This window comes from Capsaspora owczarzaki (assembly GCF_000151315.2).
Source record: "Capsaspora owczarzaki ATCC 30864 unplaced genomic scaffold supercont2.11, whole genome shotgun sequence".
NCBI classification, from domain to species: Eukaryota; class Filasterea; order Ministeriida; family Capsasporidae; genus Capsaspora; species Capsaspora owczarzaki.
In genome coordinates, this window is record NW_011887302.1 from 103,416 (window position 1) to 115,899 (window position 12,484).

Genomic DNA, 12,484 nt, shown 5'->3' on the forward strand with positions numbered 1-12,484 from the left:
TCGTCGTTGTTGAGGCTTTCCTTGTTTCGATGTTGCATCACAAAGCGCGGGAGATTTTGTGCTATTTTCAAACTGTAAACAAACTCAAAACTACTAATAACGAAGTACAAAAAGCCGTTCTGCTGCTGACCTGACTTGGTTTTGTCACAATAGACGAGTGAAGTCAAGTGAATAAAGTGAAAAAAGTGAACGAGAATCGAGTTTGGACGTGCAACTGGGTCATCAATCGAGCGACTTGTTAGTGCAGCAATGGGATTTCAGCCACTTTCGCTTTGGATGGAGGATTTTGATGACCGACGGCATGGTGCAGGTCACCAGTCCCAGTGTTCGATGCTGCATTGATGTGCTCTGTTCATCAATTTCAATCTACTGTCTGGATTTGAAACCTGCGGGAAGTAATGGAGTGGATTTGAATGCAAATCCAACGACAAACTCGCGCGCGCGCGCGCATCTCGTCTACCTCGCGTTTTCCTGAAGGGTCTCTCGTGTCATTGTTCAATAATTCGCTCAATAGTGCTTGTTCCACAAATTCTCAGCATCAACCGAAATCTGAGCAGCTCAGTCCCATTCTCTCTCTCTCTCTCTCTGTCTTTTGTCTTCTTCTTGAACTCGGAGGTGTGATGTCGTCCAACTCGACCACGACGTCGTCCTCCAGCGACGACCTCGGCGTGTCGCTGGTCCTCACGACAGCGTATCTCGTTGGCTTTGTCACTGCCTTTGCAATCCTGCGCAACGTTTGGAGCAACTTTTACGCGCCACGCTCGCGAACCGACAAGTGAGTGTTGGCTTGGGATTGAAGGATTGATGATGGATTGGGTTATTGGGGTGAATCAGCTCGCTCGGTTGATTTCCATTGGGATTTCCATTGAAGCAAGATGTTGCAATGGGCGTGTGGTTGGGTTGTTGAGAGTGAGAGAGTGAGAGTGATAGGGAGAGTGGTTGACTCACCAGTGCCCAATGGCGCGGACACTGCCAAAAGGGCGGTGGACAGGACGTGTGAACAAGTCCAAGCGCGACGCGAGGCCTTCTGGTGCTTCAATCAGTCTCTGATTTCGAGCTCACAAGGGATGAGAATGAGTGAGAATGAGTGAGAATGAGTGAGTGAATCGGGAGAGTGAGTGAATAGGGAGAGCGACGTGGTAAAGCGTGCGTGTGTCGGCTGCGGGGGTAGGAAGAAGCGCCATCGCACCCCCACAGTCCTCAGCATTGCACCGCTCCTCGACACCACTTCCATCGACAAGGGAGAACACGCCATGACCAAGCCCCAAAAAGCCCAAGCCGCTCTCATGGGGGAGGGAGGGGGCGGCAAGTGCTTCCCGGGGTCTGCTGAAACTATTTGGCCATCGAGCGCGTCCGTCAACAGTGCACCAGAAAACGAGCAAGCGAGATTGCGGGTTGAGATCGGGAAGCACTGCTCTGGCATGTCGACCCTGCCGAGAGGGCTGGGTGGGCGAGGGCTTGGTGCGAGAGGGCGGTCCATCTGTTCAACGCTCTATGACGCAGTAGCTCTCACATCTGCGAGAGAATCCAAGCCCCGGAAAATCACTCGTCATCTCTCTCAAATGATGCTGATTGAGTTATGGATTTGATGGTGGCATTGTGAGGGGGCTGGGAGGGGGTGGATCGCAGGTGGGAACAATCGATCTCGCTCAGAGATCCTGGGCGTGGTGACCCTCAGATGACATGCACACGGCTCAACCAAACCATGATCAGACGGTAACAAATTAACTAACACCTCGTTTTGCACTCTGCAACTCCTTTTTTTTTTTGCTTAGACCGGAGGCGCCGCCAAAGTTGCCGCCTGGGCACTTTCGATGGTTTTGGAAGGTCGTGCAGATCACCGACGACCAGATCTTTGCATCTGCAGGCTTGGATGCACTCATGTATGTGCGATTCATGCGCATGGTCCTCAAGCTATTCATTTTCATGACGCCGTACTCGATCGGCATCTTGCTCCCAATCAACAAGACGGGAAGCAACGAGCTGACAACATTCGAGCGATTCACCATGTCCAACATCCCAGACCGAAGCGGCTACCTTGCTGCACATCTCGTCGGAACGTACCTCTTCACCTTCCTGACGCTGTGGCTCATGCTGCGCGAGTACAAGGCGGTATGCAAGAGAAGAACGATGGCTTGTGTTATTGTTGCCGACGCTCATCCCCACTCGTGTTGATGAACTTTTGGTGTTTTCGAATTCTGCAGTTTATCACGGTGCGGCAGCGCTACCTTTTGCAGCACCATGTTCATCACTACAGCATCATGGTGCGCGAAATTCCAAAGGACTTTCGAAACGACGTCAAGCTCAAGGAATTCTTTGAAGACATCTTCCCCGGCGAAGTGATGAAGTGCGTTGCAGCACCTTCTTTGGTTGCAGCCGCACAGTATTGAATTGCGAGAGGTGGCGAGGGTAGTAACCGCGCGCTCACGGTGTTCGTGTACTTTGTTGTGCTTGTTTTGCCGTGGACTTTTTTGTGATCCCCACCCGAAACATAGCGCTTACATGGGAAGGCAACTGATCAAGCTCACCCAAGCAATGGAAAAGCACAAGGACTATGTCGAGCAGCTCGAAAAAGCGCGGGCTAAAATGGAAAACGACGTGCCCGAGCATAGGCGCCCGACAAAGCACAAGAGCCTCTGCTGTGGCGCCAAGTACGACGTCATTGACAGGCTAGAGGCGCGTTGTCGCAAGTGGAGCGAGCGCGTCCAATCACTGCAAGGCAAAACGCACAAGCGTGGCGTCAATGGTTTTGTGACATTCCGGTCAAAGTTCCATGCCGCTGTTGCCGCGCAAGGACTCATCATCCGTGACCCCAACGCCTTCATCACCGAGCCTGCGCCCGAACCGCGCGACGTGTACTGGCGCGGCATGCGCCTGCGCGACAACGAACGATTCCCACGTCTGTTGCTTTCGTACGCTATGATGTTTGGCCTGACGTTCTTCTGGACCATTCCCATCACGTTCGTCTCGTCCTTGACAACACTGGACAGTCTGTCGGAGACCTTCCCCTTTCTTGACGGCATCAAAACCTTGCCATCGTGGATCTCTAGCGCCATCCAGGGTTTCCTTCCTGCCATCATTTTGAGTATCTTCATGAGTCTCGTGCCAACAATCATTCGAAGTACGTGCATGGCGCCGTCTCGTGGACACGATTTTTTTCGCTGCTTTGTGAGCAGTGATTTGTTGTTCGGTTTTGGATTTGTTGTTTCAATGTTTGTGTCGGTGCGTTCGTCCATTCGTTCGTTCGTTCGTTTTCGACTCGCTGACCCAATCTTTCGCTTGCCTTTGCTTTTTGGAACAAACAGTCATTGTCATGGTCGGCGGTGTCACATCGATGAGCCAGGTCGTGCGCCTCACCATCACGCGGTACTATTTCTTCCAGGTCATCAACGTGTTCCTGGTCTTCACCCTGTCCGGTGCCGTCCTCACGCAGCTCAATGACATTATTGACGACCCGCTGTCCATTGCCTCCTTGCTCGCTTCGAGCGTTCCTCGTCAGTCCCTCTTCTTTATCAACTACCTGCTTGCTGACGGCGTGATTGGTTATGCCACCGCCCTTTTCCGCCCAGTCCCGCTCATCCTCTGGTTGCTCAAGCGCAAGTTGTTCCGCATGGACCCGGAAATTGAGGACGCTATGGACTACGACGAGCTGTACCCTGGAATGCTCTTGTACGTGCTGGTCGTGCTGGTTTTCTGCACCATCTCGCCTCTGGTAGTGCTGTTTGGAATCTGCGTCTTCTGGCTGGGCCTGTTTGTCAGCAAGTACTCGGTCATGTACGTCAACTCGAGGCGGTTTGAAACGGGTGGCAGCTTCTTCCCCGTGGTTTTCAATCGCATGGCGACGTGCTTGACCGTCTACCAGCTGACCATGGTGGGTCTGTTCAGTCTCAAAGAGTCTCCTGGTCCCGCCGTGGCCATGATCCCTTTGATCATTCTTTCCTTCATCTTTTACGTGTGGGTCAACGACACGTATCACTACCCGGCCCGAAACATCCCTCTTCGTCTTGCTGCAAAGGAGACGATTGACACGCTGGAGGACACCGACATGGTTGTTCAGACGGCGGCCATGACGTTTGGCTTTATGAAAAAGGCCGGCAGCAAAATCTCCAACACCATCCCCGGCAGAGGTCTGTTGTCGCGCCAGGGCACGAAGCGTATGAGCCCCATCGTGTCGACGAATGCGAGTTCCGAGCAGCTGTCCGGTCTGGACTCGGAAGCGACGGAGGAGCAAACGGCGACGACCGAAAATTCGTCACAGGCCCTTTCGCAGCAGGTGCCTCCCAAGCCCGCCCGCGAAGGCAGCATGTTGAAGAGCCTTTTCAAATCTAGGACCAAGCCCAGCTCGCCATCGCACAGCGTGACGTTTTCAGCAACGACAAGTTCGTCGGATGCAGCCGTTCCGGCCTCGGCAGACGCCCTCCCCGACGAAACCTCTCCCACCACCTCAGAAGCATCCTCTGCCAGAGCGTCGCTCGCCTCGAACGACTCGGTCTCGTCGGCGGCCGGTATTGCCCCTCTTGATCCGCCTGCTCGTCGCCCGTCCCTTCGCGAAGCCCCTTGCACAGAGCACAGCATTCCCAACTGCAAGCATGACATGTGCATTCGCCTCTCGCCACAGGACTTGACGTATGCGTACCTGCAACCAGAGCTCCGAACAGATGTGGGCAAACCTTACGAGCAGCGGGTGCAAACCGACCCGGTTTTTGCCGTCAAGCGCGGCCATTCGACAATCGGATTGCTTGCTCTCCAGATGGAGGCGGCTGCGCGTTCGCCAAAGGCCAACACAGACGATGCCCTATCGGCCCTCGCCGAGGCAGAGCGCCTCAAAGCCCTGAGCACCTCGACGTCGACGGGTCGCAAATCGTCCTTGGCAGGTGGCGCAGTGCCTCCTCGTCAGGTGAGCATGGACGACGCATCCGGTGTGGCGCTCGAGGAAGGCGTACTCCGCCAGCGAGCGAGCTCGTCCGCGACTGCCGGTGCTGAATCGGACTTCTCGGACGATTCAGATGCGGACGACAAGGCTGCCGACAACTCGACCGACGACGATGACGACTGGAGCAGCTCCAATTCGAGCACAAGCGACCTGGACGTGGACGATTTTGCAGAAGACCCCGAGCGCGAGCATGCCAAAGCCAAGCAGCGTAAACAACGCCGCATGTTGCGGCAAGCCCAGCGCGCGCGCGAGCGTCCGATGAAGAAGATGGAGCGCGTCGAGAAGCCTCTGAAAAAGATGCAACGCGAAAAGTCCGTGGGCGAAAAGATTATGCACGTGCTGTGCTGTCGCCACGATGATGCGGAAGAGGAACAGGCGCCACCTCCGGCGCGGCCTTCAACCTCCTCGACCATCGAAGGGGATCAGCCCGACCACGACAGTCGCAGCAGCAGCATCGACGATGATGCTGGTCACGCAGATTCAGGCAATGTCGACGACCCTTCCAGGGCCTCGTCTCCTGGCTTGACCATGCAAATGTCCTCACGGTTGCCCTCGCAATCGCCAGCGCGGTCGACGTCCTCGTTGCGGCCACAGCCAGAGTCCTCCGACACGGTTCAACAGCAGCAGCCCACTTCCTCGCAAATAGACGAGTCCGAGTATGTTTAAATTGGCGATGCCGTCTATTGCTTTTGTTTGTCGTTGTTGTTGTTTGTCGTTGTTGTTTGTCGTTGTTGTTGTGTGTCGGTTTGAATGGTTGCAGCGTTGTCAACAAAACAAACCGAATCAAACGAACGAACGAACTGTGGGAGATCTAAATGACGGGGCTCATAATTCGCCTTCCGGTCTGCATCAGCTTGAAACTACAATGCTTGGTTAGCTTTTGGGTGTGGTAGTAGATCTAGGAGGGGGGAGAACTTTAGAGTGCTTCGGATTTTTGTCGTGATCATGTTCCTGCCGTTTCAGCAAAATCCGCACTCTTCCGTTTGTCTTTTTCTATTTTTTCTCCGAACACTTTCTTTTTCACTCTTTCTTTGTCTTTTTCTCCAAACCTCAGCCTTCGCATAGCAACTGAACTTTTCTCACATTAGATCTACTTTTTTTTTTTTTTTTTTTTTTTTTTGTTCGCTTTTTCATCGAGGTTTTCGGTGGTTTTTTTTTTTTTTTCCTTCACTGTTCTGTTCACTTCACACACACGACAACACCATGGTTTTGACCCCGACGACCGTCCAGCTCGAGTTTCTGCTGTTTGCAGTCATCTATGCGGGGCTGTTCCTGGTGCTCTTCCCGCTCTTCCTGTACCGGTCGACACGCGAGCCCTTGCGGTCGCGAGGCGTCTTCTGGTCCATCTTCACAGCCATGTAAACAACGATGCGAGCTCTGGATGTGCTTTTTGTTTTTCTTGATGCGTGTTGCTGTTATCGTGGCTGTGTGTCTCTCTGCTTGTGTGCGAGTCGAATGGTGGGGTGGCCAATGCGTCGCTAGGCGGGGCAGCGCGGGGAACAGCGAGTGCGAGGCAACGGCGCGCCTATGGGTCGCCCTTCTTGTTTTCGCATCTCGCTTTGGGTGGCGTTTTCGCTCGGATGAAGGGGTTGACGGGCGGGCTCTTGTCGCTTCGTCCTGTTGTCTCTCTCCATCATCTCCCTCTCTTTGTGTCCCTCTCCCTCCCTCTCGCTTCCTCTCGCTCAGGGGTTGCCCGCTATCGAGTCTTCGCTTTTTTTTTTTTTTTTTTTTTGCTTTTTTTTTTTTTCGCCTTTTCCATCTCACTACCGCTGACCCCAATCGCTCTCTCCCTCTCACTCTCTCTGATCATCTCCCTCTCACTCTCTGATCCTCGTCTTGCTCCCTTCAGTTATTTCTCTACCTTCTTATTCATTCAGCATTGTGTTTGCTCTTCATTTCCCAACCAACCAACCACTGCGTTCATTTCCATTTCTCTCGCTTTGTTGTTGTTCTTTTTTTTTTTTTTTTTTTTGCGCACCTTAAAATTCAGATCCGAACAAACAGCCGTTGGTTTGTTTGCCTTATTGTGCTTGTTGCAGAGTGCTTTTACTGGCACAAAGTCATGTGTGTGTCGACTGGGCTCTTGAGCAGCGGGACGTGTGTTGCAGCACATGGCTGTTGTGGCTGCTCAACCCTGACTACGGCAAATTGTCTGAAAAAAGAAAAGAAAAAAAAAAACACCATTTGGTGCGAAAAACAAGGCTTGGTTCGACGGACATGTCAGTGTCAAACTCGACGTGTGCTGCTGTATAACACTGGTTGATCAAGAAGAAACGCCTGGCGAGTGGAGAGACCAGCTCAAAAAGGAGAGGAGCGCCGCGCTGCGAAAATTTCTCACAATTGGCCTTCATTCCAACCAATTTCATTGCTTTCACACGTCCTGTCGTTGGCTCTGACTTGATGATGACTTGTTGTATTGTGATACAGAGGACTAAGTATCGATCTGATTCTGCTGCTCGTTCGATCCTACGACCGAAGCCTCTTTTCGTGCCGAACACGCCTCATCTCGGCAGCATTTATCTCGCCGCTCTCGTTTCTGGTATGCTCCTTCTTTTTGCTCTGTTGCTTTGCTTCCAAAAGGAAACAGTCCCGGGGGCTGACTTGACATTGCACACAGCCGTACTTTATCCGCTCGTTTGTGCTCTGGTACCGCCTGCGATGGCACCAAGAAAAGTCCACCCTGCGGCACTGGTTTCATGATCACCGCGCAGTGCTGAAGCTTCGCTGGCAAATCCTCTTCTGGGTGGGCGTCTGCCTGTTGCACATCATTGTGGACGTGATCATCACCGAATCCAACGCCGGATACATTGACGTCAACATGACCGACACGCGTTGCAATTCCGTTCCAAACTCGCTGGGTCAGAACATTATTGGGTTTGGCTATGCGCTCTGTGTTATCGCCCTTGTCAAGTTACTCTGGCGAGACGTCGAGGATGCCTATTATGTCAAGGTCAGTCGTTTGGCGCAGAGTTGTGTTTCATTCGTTCTTCTGGTTTCCATCTCTTGGGTTTGACTCATTTTGCATCTGAATTGATCTTTGCTCTCCGATTTTTGCTCACCTTGCTCCATCCCACATACACACACAGAGCGAGCTGCGATTGCTGGCGTACATTTCCATCCCGACGTTTATCGTCTACTTTGCGCTCAGTGTGGTGGATCCAAAGTCGTTCGATTATGGCAACATGCTCATTATCGTCTTCCTTTGCATCTTTATCGCCAACGTGTGCTTCCCGATTGTTGTGTCCTATTACGACGAGATTGTGCAACGGAAAATGGCGCGATCATCGAGCCAAGAGTCGTTGGTGTCGGCGGATTTGCCCCGTTTCCGCGAAAGCAAGCGACAACGCCGAGCCGCTGCTTCTGCCGCTGCTGCGCGACAGGCTGGCGCCTCTTCGGAGACGGATCCGGTCGAGCAGGAGACAATTCAAGTCGACGAGGACATTGATTCCGATTCTGAAAGCCACCCCGAGGAGGAGCAACAGCACGCCGACGCAAATCCGCGCTCCATCCTTGAGCTCGATGCTCACATGATGTCAAGCAACCTCGCGCTAAACCAGCTTGGCACCACCACGCGACCCGAGCGTCCGTTCGGCAGCACCTTGTCCGACATTCTTGGAAACGACATCCTGATGGCGGCTTTTGCAGACTATACCGTGCGCTGCTGGTGCTCGGAGAACTTGCTCTTCTACCGAACCATGACGGATCTCAGAGCTCGGCAGCAAGCTGGAGAAAAGATTACCGCAGAGGACATTCAGGCAATCCGGCGCGAGTATCTCCTTCCCACCAGCAAGCGCGAGCTCAATCTCCCCATCACCCTATCTGCCCAAGTTAATGCCGAGCTCGACCGGGAGCCCACCGACCCTGCAGTCCTCGACCCCGTGTTCAAGTCGATCTTCGCCCTGTTGAAAACGGACGTTTACCCGCGCTTCCGGCAAAGCAGTCTATTTCAGGAGGCTCTAGCGCGCGTCAAGTCCCAGTCGCAGGTTTAAAATGCAGGTGATGCGTTGTTGTTTTCAATTTTTTGTTGTTTGTTGTGATTTGTTTGTTCGTTTTCTGAGTTTTTGTTGTTATGCTTTGAGAGTTTCATAAAAAACAAAACTTTTTCATCGTGATTCATTTTCTTTGTCTGCTCTTGTCGAGACGCGTTCCTTCATGGTTGATTTTGTTTCGAAGTGAGCTCCGCTCGGGACGGTTTTATAGTTTTTCACAATGATTCAGACAGGCAAAGACAGCAGTCACTCTTTGATTGTTTTGTGTTTTATTATTTTTATTATTTTTTATTTTTTTTTTTTTTTGTTTGTTTGTTTGTTTGGCTTTTCCCTTCAGTCTCTGTCTCTGTCTGTCTCTCTCTCGTTCTAGTTGTGACTGACTCTGACAACAGCCAGCAGCAACAACAACCATCAACCAGCCACCAAACCCCCCACCCCCTCCCACCTCTTCAAAGCCTCAGAGAATTGCCGCCATCGACAATCTCGTCGCCCAGTTCAGCACGGCCTCGACCGCGCTCTCCGACGAGATTGTCGTCACCACGTTCGTTGGACGCGTCGCCAGCATTGCCCGCATCGTGCAGGAGCTCGTCGCGCTCTTTGGCGTCACCGAGGACACGGCCTTCCAGCAGGAGCTGCTCGACAATGTAAGGCTTTGCTTTGAACCGAAAGCAAAACCCAAAAAAAAAAAAAAAAAAAAAAAAAAAAAAAAAAAAAAAAAAAAAAAACCCGCGTTTTTTGTTTCCGTAGGATTTGAAAATCAACCCGCTCGCTGGTTTCATACGAAACGCCTCACTCGCCAGGGTACCAAAAGCAAGGCCTCGCCCTTCTTCTGCCATCTTTGGCATCTTTTTTTTTTTTTTTTTTTTGATTGAATGGGAAAATCAATCAATCGACCGCAGCTCAACAACACGAGAAGGCTTCAACACTAGAACGCGATCATCACCAGTGACAGGACAAGGGGGGTGAATCTCGAGCGAAAAAGAGTGAGAGAGAGAGAGTGAATGTGAGAGAGAGAGAGAGAGCGCGAAACCAATGCGGCAACATCCAAATCAAGAAGGCAACACCATGCATGTCCACATTGTGTGCACTCATATGAAAAATGCTGCAATGTGAAATGTGGACGATCGGATTGGATCTTGCAATTAGACGAAATTGCTGGTGGCTGCAGCGCGCGCAGTGACGCAGACGGGACCGGCCGGCGTCGGACTCGAGTGGCGCAGCAGCGCGGGCGAAGCGCGCGACATTGTCCAGCTCGACCAGGTCAAGAGCGCACTGTTGCGCGTTGCAATGTCCATCAAGCTGGGCATCCACAACATCAAGGAACCGCGCGGCGGATCAAGCGCAGCAGCAGCAGGCTCGGGCAGTCTGAGCGGCAGCGGCAGCAGCAGCAATATTGGCAGTGGTGGCACTGTCAGCAGGAGTAGTAGCGGGAGCATGGTTGGTCTGCAGCAGCGCCACACAATGGGCTCTGTCTCGCCGCAAACAGAGCGCTCAAACCGCGTCAACAGGTCATCCACCTTCTACGTCGACGCCCCCGCCTCTCCCGGCCTGAACGCGCCTTCATCGCCGTTCGGCAGCACTGGGAACGGATTGAACGGCCTCGGATCGTCGGGCTCGTCCACCAGTCTGTCCAACATCAACGCGAGTAGTAGCAGCAGCCCCCTCGCGAGCTCGAACAGCGGCAGCGCAATCAACTTTGGCACGTACTCGCGTGCCACCGGCGCTTCCATCAACTATCAGTCCGTCTCCCGCGCTTCAGGTGCGTCGTTTGCTGCTGCAGGCCCAGCCTCGCCTTCTCCGGTCGCTCCGGGATCGCCGCAAGTCACGGCCCAGGCACCCCCGGACAAGCGAGGAAAGACAGTCAAAGAACTCGTGCAAGAACTCGTGCCGCTCGCCGACGTTGCAGACGCCAAGACCAGCGGGAGTGGATCGGTCATTGACACGTACTATGTGGAAGACTTTTTGCTCACCTTCCGCCAGTTTCTCTCGCCTGGCCAGCTCATGGACGAACTGGTGGCCCGCGTTCTCGAGTGCGCGCTGCCCAGCTCCACCTTGCTCGTCGGCACCAACGTCGGCATGACCACACTGTCTCCCACGGGCAACTACACGCCCCACCAAGCGTTCTCGGTCAAGATGCGCGTCGTGCGCGTGCTGAAGAAATGGGTCGAGCTCTTTGGTGAGGACTTTATCGATCTGCCACTGCTCAAGAAGGCCTTCTACCTCCTGGACGACTTGCTGAACGAGGACAAGCTGGCCAGCGCCACCCAACAAATTCACAACAATATCAAAGCGACGCTGCAGGCCTTCCGAGAGAAGCGAAAAGCAGACGAAGCCGCTGGACGCAGCTCAGACCCTCTGCCGGGCTTTACTGGGGCTTCTGCGCCCAAGCCGGGCAAGCAGCAGGTTCGTGAGGTATCCACCAAGAACGACGCGCTGGATTTGTCGGGCGAAACAACAAAGTTCCTTGCGCTGTCCAAGGACCCCGTCAAGTTTATTCAGCAAATGTGTGTTCTGGACATGCAAATGTTCCGCGACATCCGACCCCGCGACTTTTTGGCGCAGTACAATGGCCTGTCTGTGCCCGCCATCGACGCGTTCATTGATTGGTTTAATCTGCTCAGCCACTGGGTGTCGACCACAGTGTGCGTCGCCCCCACGCCTGCCGAGCGTGTCGGCGTCATTGAGCGCTGGCTCGAGCTGTGCAAGCAGTCGCAGGTGGTGAGCAACTATAGCTTCCTCATGGCCGTGGTGTCGGGTCTCAACATGTCTCCCGTGCAGCGACTGAAGCGGGCGTGGAGTGAAGTCTCGAAAAAGTACATTACGGTGCGCGAGGAGGCCGAGCAGCTGCTCGATCCCGCAAGCAACTACAAAAAGTACCGCGCCATGCTGCAGGCACGATTTTCCGAGTCGGCCCAGCTGCGTCTCATCCCCTTTATTGCTCTGTACCTGAAGGACTTTTTCTTCATGAACGATGGCAATCCGTCGCTGTTTGGTGAAGGGCTGGTCAATTATGACAAGTTTGAGCTCATTGCCAGCAAAATTCGCGAGATTCGCCGTTGCCAAATGTCCGACTTTTCAGGGTTTATCTCCGTGCCGGAGATTCGCGATGGCCTTAGAACTGTGCAGGTCTACTCTGAGGCAAAGTTGTACCAACTATCGCTCATTTGCGAGCCGAGGACCCCAGCGTACTCTGCTGGTCCCGCGGAACCGTCCAAGCGCGATTCTGTCGTCCCTGACGAGACCACGCTCGAGCGCCTCGCCAAAAAGCTGACGCTTCGTCGTGGCGAAAGCAAGGTTCTCACTCAACTGTGAAAACGTTGCTGTGTGGATTTCAAGTGAAAACAAAAAGGATGTTGCAATAGGTGTGCATTTTGATGTGAGACTTTTTGCAGATGTGTGTGTCTGTGTGTGCCTGTGTTTGTTATGTCTGTGAGCGTTTGTGTGGGCCTGTGTATGTCTGTGAGTGTCTGTGTGTATGTCTGTGTATTTGTGTTTAGGGCTTGTTGTTGCTTTTGCCGATTTCTGATGAAAAATTAATGAATGCTGTGCAAGTATCCTCACT

The 12,484-nt window shown here is 53.2% G+C and overlaps 3 protein-coding genes across 4 annotated transcripts; all 3 read left to right on the top strand.

The window, feature by feature from the left end:
• The first annotated feature begins 566 nt into the window (after positions 1-566).
• Positions 567-5,729, top strand: CAOG_06242. Of its 2 annotated transcripts, none has more exons than XM_011272330.1 (5): positions 567-775; positions 1,605-2,112; positions 2,205-2,347; positions 2,496-3,121; positions 3,306-5,729. In XM_011272330.1, the coding sequence occupies exons 2-5, from the start codon at positions 1,882-1,884 to the stop codon at positions 5,597-5,599; spliced, it is 3,294 nt and encodes a 1,097-aa protein (XP_011270632.1). In that variant the 5' UTR covers positions 567-775; positions 1,605-1,881; the 3' UTR covers positions 5,600-5,729. The 2 variants fall into 2 exon arrangements, with proteins under 2 accessions (XP_011270632.1, XP_004344991.1); XM_004344941.2 differs by having other exon boundaries at positions 1,776-2,112.
• Positions 5,730-6,046: 317 nt separating this feature from the next.
• CAOG_06243 (hypothetical protein) lies at positions 6,047-9,045 on the top strand. Its single transcript, XM_004344942.2, has 4 exons — positions 6,047-6,291; positions 7,361-7,472; positions 7,551-7,883; positions 8,020-9,045. The coding sequence occupies exons 1-4, from the start codon at positions 6,137-6,139 to the stop codon at positions 8,920-8,922; spliced, it is 1,503 nt and encodes a 500-aa protein (XP_004344992.1). The 5' UTR covers positions 6,047-6,136; the 3' UTR covers positions 8,923-9,045.
• Positions 9,046-9,195: 150 nt separating this feature from the next.
• Positions 9,196-12,481, top strand: CAOG_06244 (RasGEF family protein). Its single transcript, XM_004344943.2, has 2 exons — positions 9,196-9,566; positions 10,069-12,481. Exon 2 carries the CDS (start codon positions 10,210-10,212, stop codon positions 12,232-12,234), a length of 2,025 nt encoding a protein of 674 aa, XP_004344993.2. The 5' UTR covers positions 9,196-9,566; positions 10,069-10,209; the 3' UTR covers positions 12,235-12,481.
• Positions 12,482-12,484: the final 3 nt, after the last annotated feature.

Bases quoted from the DNA above. Each gene is read 5' to 3' on its own strand.
- CAOG_06243 (XM_004344942.2), top strand. From the start codon at position 6,137: ATGGTTTTGACCCCGACGACCGTCCAGCTCGAGTTTCTGCTGTTTGCA. The intron at 7,473-7,550 runs GTATGCTCCTTC...CATTGCACACAG, and splicing joins TCTCGCCGCTCTCGTTTCTG to CCGTACTTTATCCGCTCGTT. The intron at 7,884-8,019 runs GTCAGTCGTTTG...ATACACACACAG, and splicing joins AGGATGCCTATTATGTCAAG to AGCGAGCTGCGATTGCTGGC.
- CAOG_06242 (XM_004344941.2), top strand. From the start codon at position 621: ATGTCGTCCAACTCGACCACGACGTCGTCCTCCAGCGACGACCTCGGC. The intron at 2,348-2,495 runs GTGCGTTGCAGC...CCCGAAACATAG, and splicing joins TTCCCCGGCGAAGTGATGAA to CGCTTACATGGGAAGGCAAC. The intron at 3,122-3,305 runs GTACGTGCATGG...TGGAACAAACAG, and splicing joins CGTGCCAACAATCATTCGAA to TCATTGTCATGGTCGGCGGT.
- CAOG_06244 (XM_004344943.2), top strand. From the start codon at position 10,210: ATGTCCATCAAGCTGGGCATCCACAACATCAAGGAACCGCGCGGCGGA.